The 19,961-nt window shown below is 37.5% G+C and overlaps 2 protein-coding genes across 2 annotated transcripts; one reads left to right on the forward strand and one right to left on the reverse strand.

Moving 5' to 3' along the window:
* Nucleotides 1–681: 681 nt before the first annotated feature.
* LOC308686441 (DNA-directed RNA polymerase I subunit RPA2) lies at nt 682–13,413 on the reverse strand. Its single transcript, XM_081394865.1, has 15 exons — nt 13,164–13,413; nt 12,902–13,069; nt 10,784–10,930; nt 10,559–10,691; nt 10,337–10,473; nt 8,417–8,640; nt 8,143–8,314; nt 7,259–7,427; nt 6,799–7,080; nt 5,502–5,635; nt 5,231–5,401; nt 4,310–4,466; nt 3,979–4,175; nt 3,647–3,897; nt 682–2,279 (listed from the first exon to the last, which is right to left on the reverse strand). Exons 1-15 carry the CDS (start codon nt 13,335–13,337, stop codon nt 1,397–1,399), a joined length of 3,399 nt encoding a protein of 1,132 aa, XP_081250991.1. The 5' UTR covers nt 13,338–13,413; the 3' UTR covers nt 682–1,396.
* Nucleotides 13,414–13,960: 547 nt separating this feature from the next.
* Nucleotides 13,961–18,561, forward strand: LOC308686442 (CDGSH iron-sulfur domain-containing protein 1-like). The gene is made up of 3 exons (XM_081394866.1): nt 13,961–14,164; nt 14,827–15,032; nt 18,112–18,561. The coding sequence occupies exons 1-3, from the start codon at nt 14,137–14,139 to the stop codon at nt 18,199–18,201; spliced, it is 324 nt and encodes a 107-aa protein (XP_081250992.1). The 5' UTR covers nt 13,961–14,136; the 3' UTR covers nt 18,202–18,561.
* The last annotated feature ends 1,400 nt before the right edge of the window (nt 18,562–19,961 follow it).

Raw genomic sequence — 19,961 nt, forward strand, 5'->3', positions numbered from 1 at the left:
ACATTTTTGTGTGCATTTGTCCGTTTAAGTGCCAAAAGACGCAGAAGAGAACTCAGTTCAGTATTGCGCCCTATTCAGTATGAGAGGCGGCTTTCTGCGTGTGCGCTTTGGATGTGCACTCTTCTTGCACTTGAATGGTTTAAAATCACATTAAAATAACTTATTTTGTGCACACATGCTTTGGATGTATGTGCAGCACAGAAAACAGTGTGCGGGTCTTCTTGCACTTGAATGGTTTAAAGTCATACTAAAATGCACACAAATGAATCAATAAGAGGAATCTTAATTCTAATTTTACAAGTATCCGATTCCTGAACTTAAAGGGATAGTTTACCCTAAAATTAAAATGATCCCCTCAAGACATCCTAGGTGTATATGACTATCCTAATGAACACAATAGTGCTGTAGTAGTGTTCTATCAACTGCTTGTTCGTATGATACTAAGTTTTAATGACTATCTTGTGATGGGCGTTGACTTCAATGCTGTGCATCACACATAATTGATAGGTCTCAAATATCTCACTGATTTAGCCTCTTCGAAGTTGTTTAATGATTTTATAAAACAGGTCAACGTGTGTGATATATGGCGATTGAGGAATGACAGTGCCAAAGACCACATTCTTTTCAGCTCGCCACAAATCCTATTCACGCATTCATTATCTGCACATATCACCTGCTGTATCCCATTTATTGATAATGCTGATATATTACCTCTTCTTCTTTCAGACCACTCCCCAGTAACTTTATCTTTTCTCCCATTTTCTGTTCCCTCTGGGCATAAACACTGGAGATATAACACATCCTTACTTCATGATCAAGAATTTCTATGACAACTGCGTACCTCAACTGCTACAGAGCAACCATGTAGTTTAGTCTGCTTTACTAACAAATTACTCTGTTGTGATTTTTTTTTTTACAAATTGGTCAAAAAGAGATAATCAGTTTCAAACCCATAAGGTAATTAAAGCTTGCAGGACTTAAATCAGTGTAATTATTCAGAGACATTCATTGTAATAAATGGTACTTTAATGAAATAATTAAAATGTTACTAAATATAATTATTAGTTATTACGAACAATTAATGGGGGTGGGTTGGTGCTTCCTCAAAAGTACAAAAAAATTGAGTAGAACCAAATGAACTCCAATTCATATGCATGACCTTGAAAAATGAATATAGTCCACATAAGTGCTAATTGGTATTGATATGAAAACTGTCCACATTGGTGCTAATTGCTATTGATACAGAAATGTTGTTGATGACCACTGATAGACGTATTTCCTTAAACAAATGAGAAACACTCAAGCGAATAAAGCATGTTACCCTTTTTCTTCACATTATACTGTCAGGCACTTTATTTTCCACGTATGCAAAGAAACTGAATACAGTCCAACAATTTTACTTGACTTCTAATTTGACTTTAATGTTCATTGCTGCAAGCTCTGCTAAGAAATATCTGAACACATAAGGAACAGATACAGTCTCAATAGAGTCGCTCTTATTGCACAACAAGCAGAATGTTTTCCGAAGCCGTGTAGTTGACCAATGAGGAGGTGGTTTTTCCAGAAGTGGTGACAGCAGGCTGCCGCAATCTATGCAAACTTGCGCCACGGAGCGATCTGAGCAATTAAACAGCCGGTCGTGAAGCAGAAACGACGTCCCGTGAGCCAGCAAAGCATCCCGTTCCATCTCTCCGAACCGGATTCCTCCCTGCACGTTCCTCCCTCCCAGCGGCTGATTGGTCACTTTATCTCTCGCTCCCGTAGTTCTCACCTGGAACTTGTCAGAGACCATGTGACGCAAGCGCTGGTAATAAACCACCCCGATGAAGATGTCTGCCTCGAGCTCCAAGCCGCTGATGCCGGAGTAGAGCCGCTCTGTTCCGTAGAAGTTGTATCCCGCGGCTTTCAGCATCTCGCCGAAGTGCTCCAACGCAGAGCTTTCCTCTGAGAACTTGAAGGGTGTGGCGTCGTGAGACAGGCCGTGGAGGGACGCAGATTTCCCAGCCATGCTCTCGATTAGCATCCCGATGGTCATTCTGGAGGGGAAGCCATGAGGGTTGAACAGGATGTCCGGGCTCATGCCGCTCTCGGTGAAGGGCATGTCCTCCGCGGGCCACAGGCGGCTCAGGATTCCTTTCTGACCGTGTCTGCTGGCGAACTTGTCACCAATGGTGGGGTTCCTGGGAATGCGGTTTGTGATGCAAATGTACTTGAAACGGCCAGTGCCGGTGTCATTGCTGCACACCTTGATATTGTCCACTATGCTGCTCTCCTGGTACCTGAGGAGAAACAGATGTTCAGAAATCAATAATCAATGCTGCAGGGATGACGTATTTTTGTAGGCCAAAACCCAGAAATGAGGTTAATATTTGAGTACTTCAGGATCATTTGTCCTGAAGTCAATGGGTTTTTGATTAAATGCCTGAAATAAGGTCGGTGGTAAACACAAGATCAAGAATTTATTCTACGACCCCAAAAAAAAGAGAAAACAAATGTGCAGGAGTCTTTACATCTGCACTAAACATTATAATACAAAAACATCACATAAGTAGATTGAAGTTTGTACATTGTCTTTTTACCTAGTGATAAAGAGCATTTAAAATTAGAATAGTTAATTATTCTATTTTACATTCAATAATAATATATAATATAATTAAAAGTTTGTAACATTTCCTCAGTAAAATTTGAGCAGTACTTGGCTATGTCAGTAAATCAGTGTTAATCTTGTCAAGACAAAAATGTTAGTTTTTCTGAAGAATAAACTAGAAAGTAGTTTTTTTTGTGACTATTTTGTGAATGATGTTTTGTTTTTAACGAATATGACCAACTTAAAGGGATATTTCACTGCTGGAAAGATGAATGTGTATTTAAATTGGGTCATTTATGTAGTAGAAATGCAAAATTATGTAGATGAAAGACAACAACTCCCAGAATGTACTTGCTTCGCTGCCCTACGAGGCCACTCCCAAGTCACGCCTACCGGTTAAAGAGGGCAGTATTGAGAGAACTACTCCTACTCCTACTCCTACTACTGGCTATAGTCTCAAGCCTCAGGGCAAAAAAGCCTCCAATGATGCAAAATGACGATTTTGAAATCTCTCGTCTCAAGGGGGACATGAGAGAGGGAAGCACGGTCATTCGAAAATACTACCGGGTTTCTACTTATACAAAACTTAATGCTAATCGGTGAAGTATCCCTTTAAGCATAAACAATTGCAAATATAAAAATGTTTAAATACTTGAAATTGTTTTGCACTTTGTCGACTAATAGTATTTCTGTCACAGAGAAGTGTTGTTATTGTTAAACATTTAAACCTTGGTGTTTTTTTTTTTTTGCTAAAAAACAAAACAAAAACAAAAAACTTGGTTGCCTTGACTAACTGATATAAAATCATTTTAAGTTGGAAGTAATAAATTACTAAAACTGAAATATAATATATATATATAATACATATATATATATATTTTTTTTTTATTACTTACTGTAAATATAAGTATAAATGCTATATTCAAAATATTAATAAATACTATAATAGTATAAAAACAATATTAAAATAACACTGAAATAGAGTAAAATTAATGACTATGATGACTGCATTAAAAGGCGATTTTTAGACTAAAGCAAGTAACTAAAGTGATGTCTTACTTGAAAAAGACCACACGACTCTGGCCGGTATTGAGATTGATGTAGCTGTAGTAAGGGTCTCCATACTTCAGCACGGAGCCAATAAATGGCAATCCATCTGCATCCAGTTTGCCCAGTACTGAGGTGTCACCTGGCTTTACCCCGAACACAATGCTGTCTTCACCTTTGACCTTTTTGTTCAGATCTATGACATCGGTCTTATAAACAAAACCATGAGCGAAGCCACGCTCCCATGAGGACTTATTGACGATCTGGAGAAAGTTAAAAGGATGAACAATATTAACAAATGCAAAAGAACGTTTCAGAATGTACTAATGGGAAATTATGCGTACCATAGCATCTTCCATATCGTAGCCAGAGTAAGAAATGACAGCCACTATTGCGTTTGTGCCAATAGGGTAATTGTCCATGTTGTAGTGGTCGTACATCGCGGGTCTGACCAGAGGACTCTGGGGGGTCTGCAGACGGTACAGTTTATTGTCGGATCGTTCCTGGTACGCATGCATTGGGAAGCCCATGGTCTGCTTACCTAAGACAGGATGATGTCAAGTAAGTTGCGGCTCATAGTTCATTTGTTTTATGATATTTGTAGACATGTTATGACAGAAAGTAGTTATTTAGATATAATCCATCAAAAACACAAAGGAAGTGAGGAAGTCTTACTCATCTGGCACTGGTACATGTTTCTGGGGCTCTGGTTGTGATCAGAGTAAGGGATGAATTCTGCAACCACGCTCAACATGCTGTGAGGAAACAGCTCTTGATGTGTGGTCACTCCCTCCTCTAACTCTTCCTCAAAGATGCCCACATTCAGGTACGCCTAAAAACAGTAACGAGTGATGAACACTGCCAGACCACTTTTTTTTCCAGTGGCTTTGTATTTTTCCCATGGGGATTTTAAAAGAGTCTTTGTGAGAGTTATCAGCGAAAAAACAAACCAACCAGCTACGAGGTAAATCACAACATTACAAACGTTGATTTAAAGCTAAAAAGTCATTCAAAATTGGACAAAAAGACAAAGGTGAAAGACTGCTTTAGTGAGGGAAAGAACTACAACGACCCTTTACAATGCGAGTAAATCACTTGCATAGGCGACCAAATTTCATGCTAAATGACTAAAAAATGTCTTAATTAGCCAATGGCTAGTAAACTGCACGATTTCAGTCATCTGTGTTTGAGTTGGAGGCAAAAAATAAGTTTAGCGCAGACATAATGTCATTGCCTGCTGAGCTTTACTTTGCTTGGTTGAGAGCGCCCTCTGTCGCTTTCTCTCACACTCACTGTGAGAGAAAGAAAGAGGCTTACACGTGAACAACTCACACGCTAGATCTAAATGCAGGTCTCGATAATAAGGACTGCCCGATGGCCAAGAGTTGACAGAATTTGTATTTATTTGGGGACATGCTAAATCAGAACAGGCTGAAGGTATGTACCAAGTAAAAAAAAACAAAAAAAAAAAACAATCAGAAATGTTCAAAGGAAGTATATAGGACTTCTGCAAGCTTGTCAAGCCAACCAAATAGGTTTCCACTGATTATCAGTGGTACTTGAGTTTCAACAACTTTTCTACAACAACTTTCTCACCTGTTCAAAGGTGCCAATAAGTTCCTGTTTGCCCAGGCCAAGGTTTCGGACAGGCCGCACCATGCGACAGGGTGTGGTGAACAGATGGAGGCCTGGGTACAAACTGGCTTTACCTGTCTGAGGAACCAGAATAATCTCAGTCCAGGGTGGCACTTTTTTCTCTCTCAGCACCTGCAGATGACACAAATGTTCAAATTTTTGTTGATAAAACCCTCAACATAACTTGATCGAGGATAAGAAAACTACATAAAGAAACTAAATCATTTCCCACCTTAAATCTGCGGAGAGATTCGACGACTGAGGGCGCCACTTCTTTTTCCACCCAGCCAATCATGGCCCCGTCCAGTATGACAGGATAACAGTCTGAATAAGGCTGACTGGGGCTACCGTCTACAGCAGTCACACCTGGTGATAGTTAAAATAGTTTTAAGTGAATAGACAATTAATATCCTATTGAATTGGATATTCAATTCAATTCAGTTCACATTTATTTGTATAGCGCTTTTCACAATACACATCGTTTCAAAGCAGCTTTACAGAAAATGCATTAGTCCACATTACAATTTAGAGTGATCTGTTATCAGAGGTAATTTTCTAAGTTATGTATTTCAGAAATGTACATATACAAAATGTATTAATTTGTATGTAATAATTATGTAATAATTTAAGGCAGAAACAATGAGCTCATTGAAGTAACGAATACTTGTTTGTTAACAAATGACTATGAATCAACATGTACCAATGCTAAATGTTTGTAAATGTCAGAGTTTGCGTCATCTGAAGTCTTTGAAGGATATTATAGGTAGGGCTGCACGATTTGGGGAAAACAATGTAATAGTTTAAAAATTGCAATTACGGTTAAAATGCTTTGTTTTAAGTTCCAGGTTTGCTGTGCATGTTAAATATTTACACGTACACACATATCTACAGATTATATTATATTATATTATATTATATATATATATATATATATATATATATATATACACACACACACACACACACACGCATATTTACATGTATATATACATATAAACACACACACACACATATATTTTTACAATGATTCTTATCTATCTTACTAAATAAAAATAGACAAAATAAGAAATAATCATAAAATAAGAATCATTTTATTTTGTAGTACTGTATTGTAACTAAAATTACAATACAATAATTATGATCTTAATTTATTTATGTTCAGACCTTAAACCAAAGTTTAGAAGTTCTTTGTGAAGATGGTTGGTACATGTTGTGTTCCAAATTGCATGTTATGCATGACCCAAACTGAGAGCAGATGCAGAGATTATTTTGTGCAGAGCTGCATTTACTGTGAACAGACACTGAAAATACTGGATTATGAGTTGCTCGCTTGTAAAAACAGTGCCACGCTTCACTCTGAAACATGCAGCGCATTTAATTAAATCAGTCTTTGCAAATTAATAATTGCACCAACTATATTGAGATTTTGGTTTTATTTCGACTAACCATGCAGCCCTTCAGCCCTAATTATAGGCATTTTGCTAGAGCCAACTGATGATCTTGTTTAGCAATGATAAGATGTTATTTACCCAGAGAGCAGAGCAGGGCAGGCAGGGTGGTTGTGGGATGCACCTGTGCCACAATCTCACATTGGGCTGTCAGGTGGTTCATGAGGCCGCACGGTTCTCCGTCAGGAGTGTGTACCGGACACAGGAAACCCCAAGACTCTGGCAGCAGCTTCCGCACACTTGTGGTCCTCATCTTAGCGAAGGCGGCTCCTCTGTGCACGCAGCGGAAATGAGACAGGTAACGGATGTAGTTCAGCTTATCCGCCACGACACACAGTCCGGTGTTCTGCAGCATGCCCAGACCTGGGGTTAAAAAGACAAATGTTATCTATTGATGCACATGGAAAGCCTGTGACCGCACATCAGTTTTGTGACTTCATTCTGTATTAATGTCAAGTCAAGTCAAGTCATCTTCATTTATATAGCGCTTTTAACAATGTAGATTGTTTCAATGTGGCAAGTTACAATACCAGTTTCATACCTGTCTTGGACTGGAGGTTTCCTGTGGCTAACATATACTCAAAGGCACTGGTGAGATCTGTAGCCATGTTGAAGATTTTGGTTAAACCAGTTGTGGTCAGCTCTCCCAGTCTTTCACTTTTCTTTTCCAAGACCCTTTTAAACGACACCAGCCAGCCTGCCATTTTCTCCTAAGGAACATTCAGAACAGCTTTGGGAATTATTATTTTTTTTTTTTTTTTGTAATGTGCTGCATTTTGCACTTGCAGCTATACTGCTGTTTAAAAGATTGGGGTTGTTTTTGTTTTTTTTTGGGAGGGGGTGAAGGCTTTTATTCAGTAAAGGCCAATTTCACACCAGATGACAGACGGCAATAGACACTGGTTTTGTCGGATCAGTTTGCTGGCATCTGTCAGAGCTTGTTCTCGCCAATTGAACATGCGGAGTCAGCATTAGAATGTCACATTTATAAGGACATTTATAATGTTACAAAAAGTTTCTATTTTAAATAAATGCTGTTCTTTCAAACTTTCAACAAAGAATCCTGAAAAAAAAATGCATCAGTTTCCACAAAAATATTATGCATCACAACTGTTTTTAACATTGATGATAATAAATGTTTCTTGAGCACCAAATCAGTGTATTAGACTGATTTCAGAAGGATCATGTGACACTGAAGACTGGCATAATGGTGCTGAAAATTCAGTTTTGGATTACATGAATAAATTACATTTTATTTTAAATTGTAACAATATTTCTTGATCAAATAAATGCAGCTTTGAGCAAAGTCAAAAGCATTTTAAAAATCTCACCAACCCCAAACATTTGAATGGTAACGTTTATGAAAGGAGCATTGACATGAGTGTGCAAGAAAGACATGTGAACAGATGATAAAGGTGATCTTACTTTCAAGAACATGAGGTAGAGCTGGCCTGGTGTGAGAACTTCCTGGAACATCAGACTGTCAGGGTTCTCCTCCATACACTCCTGTTTGGCAAAGCTGAAGAGCTTCCGTGTCATCATGCACAACACGTAGAACTTCTCCACATTTGACTTTAGGTGAATACACAGACATTCACTGCAAACAGAAGAATAGCACTGTAAAAATGCCACATTTGATGGAATTTGTTGATGTGTATAAATATTGAAATGCAGGAGTAGTTTCTGTAACAGGACTTACTCTAACAGGAACTGAGCACACTGCTCGTGAGTGAACCACTCTGGGAGGTCGAGTTTGACCCGGAAACGCTCGCCCAGGTAACTGAGAACCTTGGCTTTAGTTGTGCAGCCCTGGTCCATGACCATACGCAGAATTTCTGAGATACAGCTCTTAAAGAAAGAGTTCTCCTCTCGACCTTTAATCAGCTCCTGGTAGATCTGGTAATCTGAGAAATCCACTAGAGCCTTTTGGGGTGAAAGGAAAAGCATTTGAAACATTCAATTCAAAATTGATTATGCACCAGTACCTAAGACTCTCTGGAAAATCCACTCTCACAAGAAAATCTGACTCTGAATGGTCAGTCGAGCTGGTCAAATATGTTTGTATAATGACTTCTAAACCTTGCAAAGCAGCAGAACCACTATACTTTTTGTTCCAGTGACTGACATGTATATGCATGCGAATATGAAGACCAGAAACACAAGCTCATATATATATATATAAACTTATCTATATATATATAAACTTAATAAAATTGTCATGCCTTAAAATAGCTTGAAGGTAACTACACCCTTGAAACATTTAGTATATGCGGTTATATGAATATGCCAATTAGCCCTGCCTCCACTCACTTACACCGGCTCAGAGATCCACTCATTGACTTGACCGGTAACAAGGTAGTTTGTGATGTCAGAAACACCAGTGATTTCAAACCGCATGTTTGATGCCGTTTTAAGGAGAAAATACTCAGCAATGGTGTTGACTAATGAATTTGTACATGGTGTGTCGTAAACCATATTAAAAACACCACATAGACATATAAACAAGATAAAGATAAACTTGATTTTCTCCACAGCGGGACTTCAAACTAAAATTAAAATAAAAACTTAAAATATAAAATATAAAGAAGTTAATACAAAAAAAATTATAAATACTAAAATAGAATATAAATGCCCATTTTCACAGAGAAGGCTTAAAGGGATAGTTCACCCAAAAATGAAAATGATCATCATTTACGGTAGCCATTGACTTCCATAGTAGGAAAAAAAAAATACTATGGAAGTCAATGGCTACCATCAACTGTATGGTTACCAACATTCTTTAAAATATATTATTTTCAGTTCAACAGAAGAAAGAAACTCATACAGGTTTGGAACAAAGTGAGGGTGAGTAAATGATGACAACAATTTTCATTTTTGGGTGAACTATTCCTTTAAGCCTAGTCCCAGACTAAAATGCATGTTTGAGCCTTTTTAACTGAAAGCATCTTGCATTGATGCAGGGCCTGATTTTCATTTTGGAAAGGTCATTTGAGGGGGTAGTTACATTTATCTCACCTAAATGTATGCTCACTATGTATTTGTGTTTTTACAATGGGGTAATTTTGATGTGTATAGGTTTACACACAGCACAAGGAAGCTTGATTTCAACCTTGAATATAATTTACAAAAAAGACAAGTAAACAAGAACAGAATGTGAAAAATTACTAAATTAATCTAATAATCTGTGTGGATTAATTTGCATATTCAACCAACAAGCTAATCGATTAATTTTTGTGCGAATTTTCCACCTTATAAGTGTGAAACCTGCGGGAATTACTAAAATGATGCTCAATACCCACAATCCCGTGCCAAAATTCAAGCCCTCATTGACACATCTTAAAATATATCAGGGCCATTTTTTTTTTTTGCCTCAAGAGACAACAGTAAGGTTTTTTTTTTTTTTAAGGCACGTTTATAAAAGCTACTTAAATGCCTTAATTTACCTAAGGCCTTATCCTGGCTTAATCCAAGCCCTGTCTGTGAAATCGGGTCATATAATACTAAAATAAACATGATGATAAGTAGGGTAATGTCAACTAGTCATTATGACAAAAGAAACACCTTTAGGATGATTTGGACAGTTCATTCAAATAAAAAAATAAAAACTATTTTCTTTTACCTTCAGCGCAAAGCCCAAGGGAAGAAAGAACAGCTCTTTCTGGTAAATGAAATTCACCATCACTGTTCCATTTTCCAGGTAGTGTAAATTCATATTAATGGCTGTGTGTTCGTCCTTTACACAGTGCATTGAAATACCTGCACACAGTTAATACCGAAGTCAATCTGTGTATTTAATAAATCCTATTTCAATTATTCATTCTGGACAAGATGCAGCACTCACCGTACTGAGTGTAGCCCTGTCCTCTGGCCTTAAACTTTGGTCTTGATATAGCGATGGGATAGTTCCTCCTCGGCATGATCAGAAGACGAATCACCTTCTCTATGCCATTCACCACAAAATAACCACCCATTTCCTACCGGTAAAACAAGACTAAGTGTTATTTTATCCAAAAGACAACAGTATGATGGTGGCGTTACATGCAGTTCTGTGACGTGTGATTTATACCTCAGCTTCTTCGTGATGCTCGATGAGTTCTTTGGGTGACAGACCATGGAGGTTGCAGAGTTTCGATTTGACCATGATCGGCACCTGTCCCATAGACTGTTTGATGATTCCTTTGGGAACGCCATCAATAGACCAGCTCACGTCAGCCTGTGAAAACACAAAACACTGACATCAGTGGTCGTCAACTGGCTTGGCTCCAGGACCCAGACCCAGTGACCTAACTAGTCTCAGCCTTAGAAATAACTGTTAGCTAAACGTCTGATGTGTAAGGCACACAAAATGGGAAACGCTTCAGGAGTTTCAAAGTCTTCATCTGATTGGTTGAATTCTACAGGATTTAACGGTCCACCTGGAAGCAAAGCCGTCGTGATGCCAAACCCCATCGTGATTACCACATAGAAGTGAAGCACTACATGTTAATTATATTCTCTGCTGTATTTTCCTGTACATTTTTTTTTTTCAATTTCATTCGGAATTATTCAGCCTTTAAGAACAAGCAGAATCCACTGGCGGTTTCTCTTGTGGTGGGCGGAACTAATGCGCGAACGTCCATCTCATTGGCTAGCGCTCGCCTATTACTGTCCCTGTTTAGATTTCAGCAAATGAGGGTGAATGCAGATAATGTGATTAATATTCATTAGCTCAGCAGCTCATCAATCCTTATGCATTTTATACTGTTATTAGTAGCAGTAGTATTATCTTATCAGTATTATAGTATTATTACTAAGTTCTGTTAAAATGACAAATATGCATGCATACATTTTCATTCATAATGGTTACCACATCTTAGTTCTAATAACTTAAGTTCTAAAATAAAAAAAAATGCTTGATTGACTGATGTAAATAAGTACTATCAGATCATATCAAATATGATTGTATCTTAATGTATAAAGATGTGCCTTTTTACAAAGATAAGCAGTTAAACGTTTTTTTTAATGCATATTTAATCGAGTTTAGGAGAAATCTGCATATTATTATAGTGTGATTTAGATTTGTTATAATTTAAGAAAAACTCAGCTTCACATCCCAGACAGCAACAGTGTCGGCCCAGATCCGGCCCACATTTGGTACACGTGGATTCCACACGTACCAGATGTGGGCCGACACTGTGTTGCTATATGAGATCTTTGGTGTTACAGTAATGAATGATACACAAGAAAAGCGGGAATTGTATTTGGACTACTTTCTGTGTTGTAAAGGTCATTACAGGTGGTGATCGCTTAGAGTTCATGGTGAGTTGATTCTCTAATTAATTTTCATGAATTTTGCAAAATGTCAGACAATTTTGTGTGTTACACTGATAACTAATATACACAGACAGGACAAATTCAAAGTATGGGTTACCATATTTGGCATTCATGTCACATCACAATATTTCTAAAATATCCCCAGATGTTGAAACCATCACAATGACAGCCTCCAAGACTAGATTTGTGATAATTTGTCTGTGGTGTTACTGGGTTTCATGGTAACACCACATGACTCCATAGTGACTCCACAGACAATATACAACCAGAAATGTTCAATTGTTATTCAAAATCATAGAATTTGATTTAGGACATTCATTATCATATAATTTTAGCACTCTTGCCAGGTATGGGAAAATGATCTGCTGCAGAACTGCAGCAACCTTATAGACAGCGTAGAGATGTAGGCTAGTCAACTTTGTTGTAAGTCTATGGTGTAAATATTACATCTGTGGTGTTATTTTAAAATGTATCTGCAATTTCTATTTCTATACATTATGTGTGTATTGATACCCTCATGTCACGATCGATTCATATCAAGATACTGATACTCCAAGACATATGATAAAAGGTTAACAAAAAATGTACTGTTCATTAAAATGCTATGCCTATATTTGATATTACATTGTGGGTGTAAATGAATAGGCTTGGACTTGATGCTGGTAACAATGCACAGGACAATGGACATTATATTCAACCTTATATTAGTAATTTAATGCAGTAACTTACTGACACTAAAACTCTGAAAACTAATTTTTCTAAACTATACACATATATGGTTGCATTGCGACACGATATATTGTTACACACACACACACACACACACACACACACACACACACACACACACATATTCAATCCTCAGGCTTACCACTAGCTTCCCCCTGTATGTACAGCGCCTGCCTCTGCACTCGGCAGGGAACATCCGCAGATCTCGGCTGATTCCTCCTTTAGGAACCGCTGGTGTGTGAATGATGGCCTCCACAAAAGACAGGCTGACTCTGTTTCCCTTGTACAAGAACTCCAAAGGAGGAATGGCCTACACACAAACATATTTTACCTGTATAGCCAGCACTTGCATGTTAGTGTCTATAGAGAATATGCATGAGCATAAGCATGTATCTGCACCTCACCTCCACAACCCGACATAATCCATCAGTAACTGCCTGATCAAATGACTCAATGTGCGCCTTGACCAGCTCCTGCACGGGAACGTGCTGTTTGTCTTTCGGGACACCGAACCCTGCCTCTGTCAAATTCTTTAAACTCGGTTCGGACTTTAGATTACACCACTTGGAGAGATCCATATTGCTGCGCACACACGTGTGTGTTTGTCAACGTGATTTCGGCAGTAGAGCGCATAACTTCCTGCTACACAACTTCAAAATAAGAGTATTCTCCCTATATGCTATTTTAATCCTTGGGTCCTAATAAATCTCACGATTGCATTCATTTGGTTTCCCGCATTTGGACCATGATTCAGGATATTACTTATTGTGAATTAGATATCCTACATAATGCAATTCTTCCTTAAAATGAATTCATTCTCTTTCAAATGCAGTAACGTTACACACCATCAAACATCATACCTGTGTTTTGTTTCCTTATGATGTGTAATGTGTTATTAAGAGTATTTTATAATAAATGGTTTAACCATAAATATGATATTATAAATAGTGTATGTATACGTTCAGAGCTTTTAAAACTATACATTTTCATTTTATGAAAATACTGGCATTATTTTATATAGAAAACGAAAGAAAACGTAATAGAAATTTAGTTTAAATCATTTCGTTTAACTAAATCACTAAGTAATAAATATTGTATTACACTTATTATTACACATTAAAATCACAGATACTTTTCTTTTGGATTTTCGTTTTGGCGTGTAATGATCACTCTTATTTCACCCTTCACCGCACACATGCTCGAACTGAAGGGGATGTCAAAGTAAAAGTCCCACTTATGCGCAGTAACGCGCATTTTGCGTAAATACAGCGCTGGGTTAAGCATATTGAACTCTCCACTTGGCCTTGAGGACGCTTGAAGATCTTTAAATTATGAACAAACAATAATAATAAATAATACAAACAGTAATAATTAAACATGAGCGCGTCAATCTCCTCCCATAAAGGTAAAGATCTTATTGAAGATGTTATATAAAGGTGTTTTGTAGAAGTGTTGTAGAAATGTGCACACATGCTGTGTGTGTTTGTTTATGGTCGGAATTTACGTTAGCTGTAAAGAAACTAATGGAATAAACGTACATTTTCAAGATGTGATTCACAAACACATTTCATGAGTGTCTCGGATGTATCTGTGTTTGCTTTTGCTCGCTGTGTAACGTTAGTTGGGAATCTAATAAACCATCTCTGTTCGTATCAGGTTTCTATAAATTAAATATTGTTTCAATTTGACGAACATGGATATGGTTACTATGACTATTTATTTAATACAGATTCAACGTTTAATGTTCCAAACAGTAGATTTGTCATTGTGATGTTATTGGAGTCACAGCACAACGTGCAATCTTTAGTAGCACTTTTATGTAAGTTTAAGTAACAATATTAATATTGTTATTGGACTAAAAGGCTTGTAGAATCTGTGGGGAAATTTTTTTTATAGCCTACATTTTATATGATAAATGTAAGTAGCAATATGAATGCATTAATTACATTATTTTTAAGTATTTGTACATATTTGTAATATTATTATTAGTCTTTCATCTTATACAAGCATATATAATCACAGTAGAATGTCTGTATAGTAAGATCTCTTAATTCTGTCCTCCTCTAGCTGAGATTATCACTGCAGTGTCCGTGACGTTTGGAGCTGCAGCGGTGGGAATCCTCATCTACCAAACATTTTTCAACAAAACCAAATGTGTGAAACCTAAAGTGAACCTTGATCTGCAAAAAGACAACCCCAAAGTGGTGCATGCGTTTGACATTGAGGACCTGGGTGACAAAGCCGTGTACTGTCGGTGCTGGAGATCCAAAAAGGTGAGAAAGAACTTAAGTAAAACTTAAGACAAACTGACAAACTTTGAACCATTGACTGTCAAAATAGGGAAACAGTAGAATCAGAAATGTGAGTGTTGAGGTTCTGCCCATTTTCCAAAGCAAGTTCCTCCTGGAGAAACTGAAATTAAATGTCTCTTGCAGATGCCAAATCAGGAGAAATGTTTGTTATGTACATACGTATAATACACGTACATCTGGTTGGGATTGATTCAAGGAGGTGTTTATCTTGAACCTGTCTGTTAGCATTCCCATTTCGATCATGCGGGGGGAGATCCAACTGCCTTTAACCTGCACCTGCAACAGGTCACTTGCAAACTGTCATTGTCTTTATTTATGAGTACTACATTCCTGAATTCTGTTTTTGTCAGTCAAAAATCTGAATCTTAAAGGTCCCATGACATGGATTATTTTATTATTTTATAATGTTTCCTGGGGTGCCCGTATAATGTTAGTATGTTTTTAAGATCAAAAATTTTAATAATTTGGAAATAAAAGGCATTTTTCCTGATTTTAGCCTCTGATTTGAACACTCTGTTTGAAGGGGCGTGTCTGCTGTGAGACTTCAGTGTAAACGCCCACTGCTGTGATTGGCTGACATGCTTGCATATGAAATAGCTAGCATTACATGTGGAACTCTCTCTAATACTTTTACTACTACAGCTATTATACGGTTTTACAGCTATTTTTTACAGCTATTACAGCTATCGAGATAAACAAATCGTGAGAATTTTTTAAGTATTTAGATCTATTCCCATCACATAAAAGGTTGCAGTGATGAACATTGAGCAGATGACAGCCTGTTGATCGCGTGAATGAAGATATTATCTTTGCAATGCAGTTTCTGCACTCTCACTAATGCAAACATGAGGTAAGTACAGTAAGAGCTTCGTTGTGCAGCGTAACAGCGTCATTGATTTCATAACGAGTTTTGGCAAGTGTCCAGATAAACTCACGCTGTGTGATTGACAGCTTGGGCGATTGGAAAGGGATTGTTCTTTGATCGTTTTCTGTATATATTTAAATCACAGTTTAAATAAGATTATTTTCATCCTACCAAGAGAAATGAAGTGAAGTTGATTGTTTAGTCACTGGCTTGATTTACTGATGCATAAACAGTATTGAACGATTTTGAGAGAAAGATTATCTGTCTGAACTTGAACAATTACACATCAGAAATTCACATAACCCACTGGTTCTTCAGAGGCTCGGATGAAGGAACTAAAAAAATACTTTTGTGTTCATTTGTACATCCAAACACTGAACAACTGCCATGCTTCGCTCGTTTGCAAGCCATGATGTCTCTCGAGGAAAAAACAATATTGTGCTCGCGCAGCTCATTTTCTCCTGGACGGGCCTAATTCTCTTTGCGGGCAAAGAAGAGAAAGGGGAGGTGACCTTTCCCCTTATGACGACATAAAGGGAAGATTCTAGATTCGCCCGTCTGAGCTTTCATTTTCTCAAAAATACCCAGGGCTTGGTTTACACCCATCAAAACGTCTAGCCACTGGGGGACCATAGGCAGGCTTGGGGAACTCATATTAATGTTAAAAATGTTAATGTTAATGTTAAAATGTTAAAAATTTCATGTCATGGGAGCTTTAAATTCTGTAATTGGCTAATTATTCTGGGGCCACAGGAACATCAAAGGCAGCAGGAGGGGAAAACATCTCTTTCATCTAAAGAAAAAAAAAAACTGTTAAAAAATATGTTCGATATACAAATGTAATGTTGATTAAAATACTAAATTTGATATTTGAGGTTGTGGGTGTAAATGAATAGGCTTGGACTTGGTGCTGGTAGGACAATGGTGACACCAGAATACAAATATTCAGAATTCTGAAGCCGAAAATACAGAATTATTTTAGACGAATATGCTTGCACTCTGTCACTGACTAAATATATTTAAAATAGTGCAGTCCACTTTTTACTGGTAACAAAATACATTTGGCAGTTTCAGGACCCACATATTCCCCTATTACATTATTATACATTATATTCAACATTATATATAGTAGTTTAATGTAGTACTGACACTAAAACTCTGTAAACTTGAATTTTTTTCTCACACAGTAATTGTTTATTTTGGGTGAACTATACACAATACATATTGTCACTATCCACGATACATATTGTTGCATTTTTGTATTGCGATATATTGTGACACGATATATCGTTACACCCCTAGTCGCTTCACCTCAACAAATTCACCATTCACAAATCCTCTCTCATGGGATAGTAAAGTGTCCAGAATCAGTAAAGTGACTTCAGAATCTCGCCAGAAGTAGTAGGTCATCCTGGGACTTTTTGCCTACTGTTTATCCAATACTATGTATTCGGACATACTACTATTTTGGCATACCGTTTTTCGCATACTATATAGTAGGGAAGTATTCGATTTCGGATGCAGCATCAGTGTTATGAGACGCCCACTTATGACTGGACATGCGCATTGGCCAGTCTACCCTGAAAAATAAGCTTTTTTTTTATTTATATGAGCATAAGAAACAACATTTACGAGACAGTTGTTGCCAGATGAAATGTATTTAAGCTTAGTGAACAGCTTTGGAGAATTTTATGTTTCCCCATTTAAAGAGACAGGAGCTGCACTTGTATGACTGAAATAACTGGCGTTTCAAAAATGGCTGCTGAGTGATATGACTTGCTTGAAAGGGACTTTGATGGGGAACAGCGGTTCTGATTGCACATTTTACAAGATAAGAGATTTGTCCAGGTACTGTTGCGCACCATATCCTCCGCCATCGTCTTATCGGTTATCTCACTTTAATTTATAATTGTAGCGTCTGTTGTCCAACTAAACTAAATGTTTTTTATTTCCATAAGAAAGGCAAAATGACAGTGGGGACAGTGCCACGATGGCCAAGTAATGTAATCGGTGTAGCCTACAGCCGAACACCGTGTAACACCAGTAACAGACTAACGCAACAAGCCTAGTGGTGATGGTCACATTTTGGTTACATGAGCCGTGAGATTCAGTGACATCAAACTTGTCGTAACACATCTTGTAATGAAATTGTTTTCTCTGGTCTCTTTCTTACAGTTTCCATACTGTGATGGCGCACATGCGAAACACAATCAGGAAACGGGAGACAACGTTGGTCCTCTGATCATAAAACGCAAGGAGGCCTGAGCGATTCCACTGCTCATGAAAGTCCATTCTCCGCGATAGAGATTATGTGTCTTGGCTTTAAATGTGTGGTCGGGGCTGCTGGGATTAAATGTGTGATTATATTACCCCGTGTTTGTGTGTTTAATCATATAGTGTATCCTTGACAGGTTAAGGTGATCTGCTTTATGTGGTTAAGCAATACATACTATTTTCATATCTATTTTCTCTTTGTATCTGCTTAGACTTTATGGGATGACTGATGTACAGATTTCTGGCTTAGCCAAAATCTCCTAAACATGTTTATGTTCTTGCCTTGAACACTGGTCACATTACTGTAGATGCACTACAGATTAAAACTTGAATAAAAACACATTAGTCTGAGTTTGAACTGAATCTTTGTTTGTTTTATGAGATAAATATGAATGTGAAATGGGTGTGGAAACCAAATGGCCACCTTCTCATTTGCTCTGTGTGTGTGTGTTGCCTGTTAAACTTCACATGATGTGACCTTAACGGATCACTGACATTTAATGTATTTAAAGTGACACTCTCCTTTAATCGCTCTATTTTTGAATCATGAGTCACTGAATCTGATAGGTACTGCTTTGCCATTTAAAATCTAATTTGGTTGGCTACATTTTGCCTCTGCTTGTGAAAAGACTAGATGTATTTCTGTAGCAGAAGAGAAAACGTTACATGAAGCAAAATCATGTTAATCTTTTTCTGTGAAATTGTAGCCCTCTCTCTCTCTCAGAAAAGTACACTGCATAAGTTTGATGTTTAATAAACCATGTCAAACTGACTTTCTGAGACTGATTTTTTTTAATGAAACATTTCTAGATTTCACAGTTTATCGCTTGAATAAACTTCAATTCTTGCTGATCAACGACTTAAAGCAATTGAAAGTCATTGCATTATTTTAAATCCCCTCTTTAGATTGCGGATTTGATATTTAAATAAAGAGTTTGAAGTGTGAATATAGTTAAAACCATAAGCGGAGTCAAATATATAAACTTCTACAATTAAAAATAGCGCGGACTGGACGCTAGAACGCAACCTGTGAAAACGCCGACTTTGATTGGTGGACTGCGTGCTGACGTCACGTCCCATTCAGGAACCACAGCGCAACCTGTGAGTACGCCAACTTTGATTGGCGGAATGCGTGCTCACGTCACGACTCATTCAACAACCCGAACGACGCGTCGCGTCGCGCTCCGGCAGAGTAGAAAAATTAAAGACGAGTGAATGAACGAAAACATTCGGGGCTCCAGACGCCTATCTGATCAGATGAAAGAGACGTTTTGAGTTTTAATTAATAGAATAACTGTCAGCTATGGAAAGTCATTTACAGAAGTTTTTCCAGTTTCCGTTCAACTTGGATAAGTTCACGCTGAACGTTTCTGCAGATAGTCAAATCATGGACTCATCAGCTCGAACGCTGGAAAAACTGGAAAAAGACAATAAAAAGAAAGGGTCAGTAAAGCAGGTGTTCCTGGATGGATGCGTGCCCTTTTCTCATCAGGTGGCTGGGCATAAATGCGGGATCAATAACACTGGTCAGTTTATAACTTCTGTAAAGTTCTTAATCATCATGTTTCTTAGAAATGCTGTATTAATGTTTTTTTTTTTTTTTAGGTTTTAGGGATTGATGAAGGAATGTGAATATCAGGGCTAGTTAAGTTGTTTGATATTTGGATTATTGGATTTCATCATAATGTTTGGATTGGATTATGAACACCCATTATCAAAAAGTTTTTACTATAGGCTATAGTATCAAACCA

Source organism: Scardinius erythrophthalmus, assembly GCF_964197995.2.
Source record: "Scardinius erythrophthalmus genome assembly, contig: HAP1_SCAFFOLD_282, whole genome shotgun sequence".
In the NCBI taxonomy this organism is placed as follows: Eukaryota; Metazoa; Chordata; class Actinopteri; order Cypriniformes; family Leuciscidae; genus Scardinius; species Scardinius erythrophthalmus.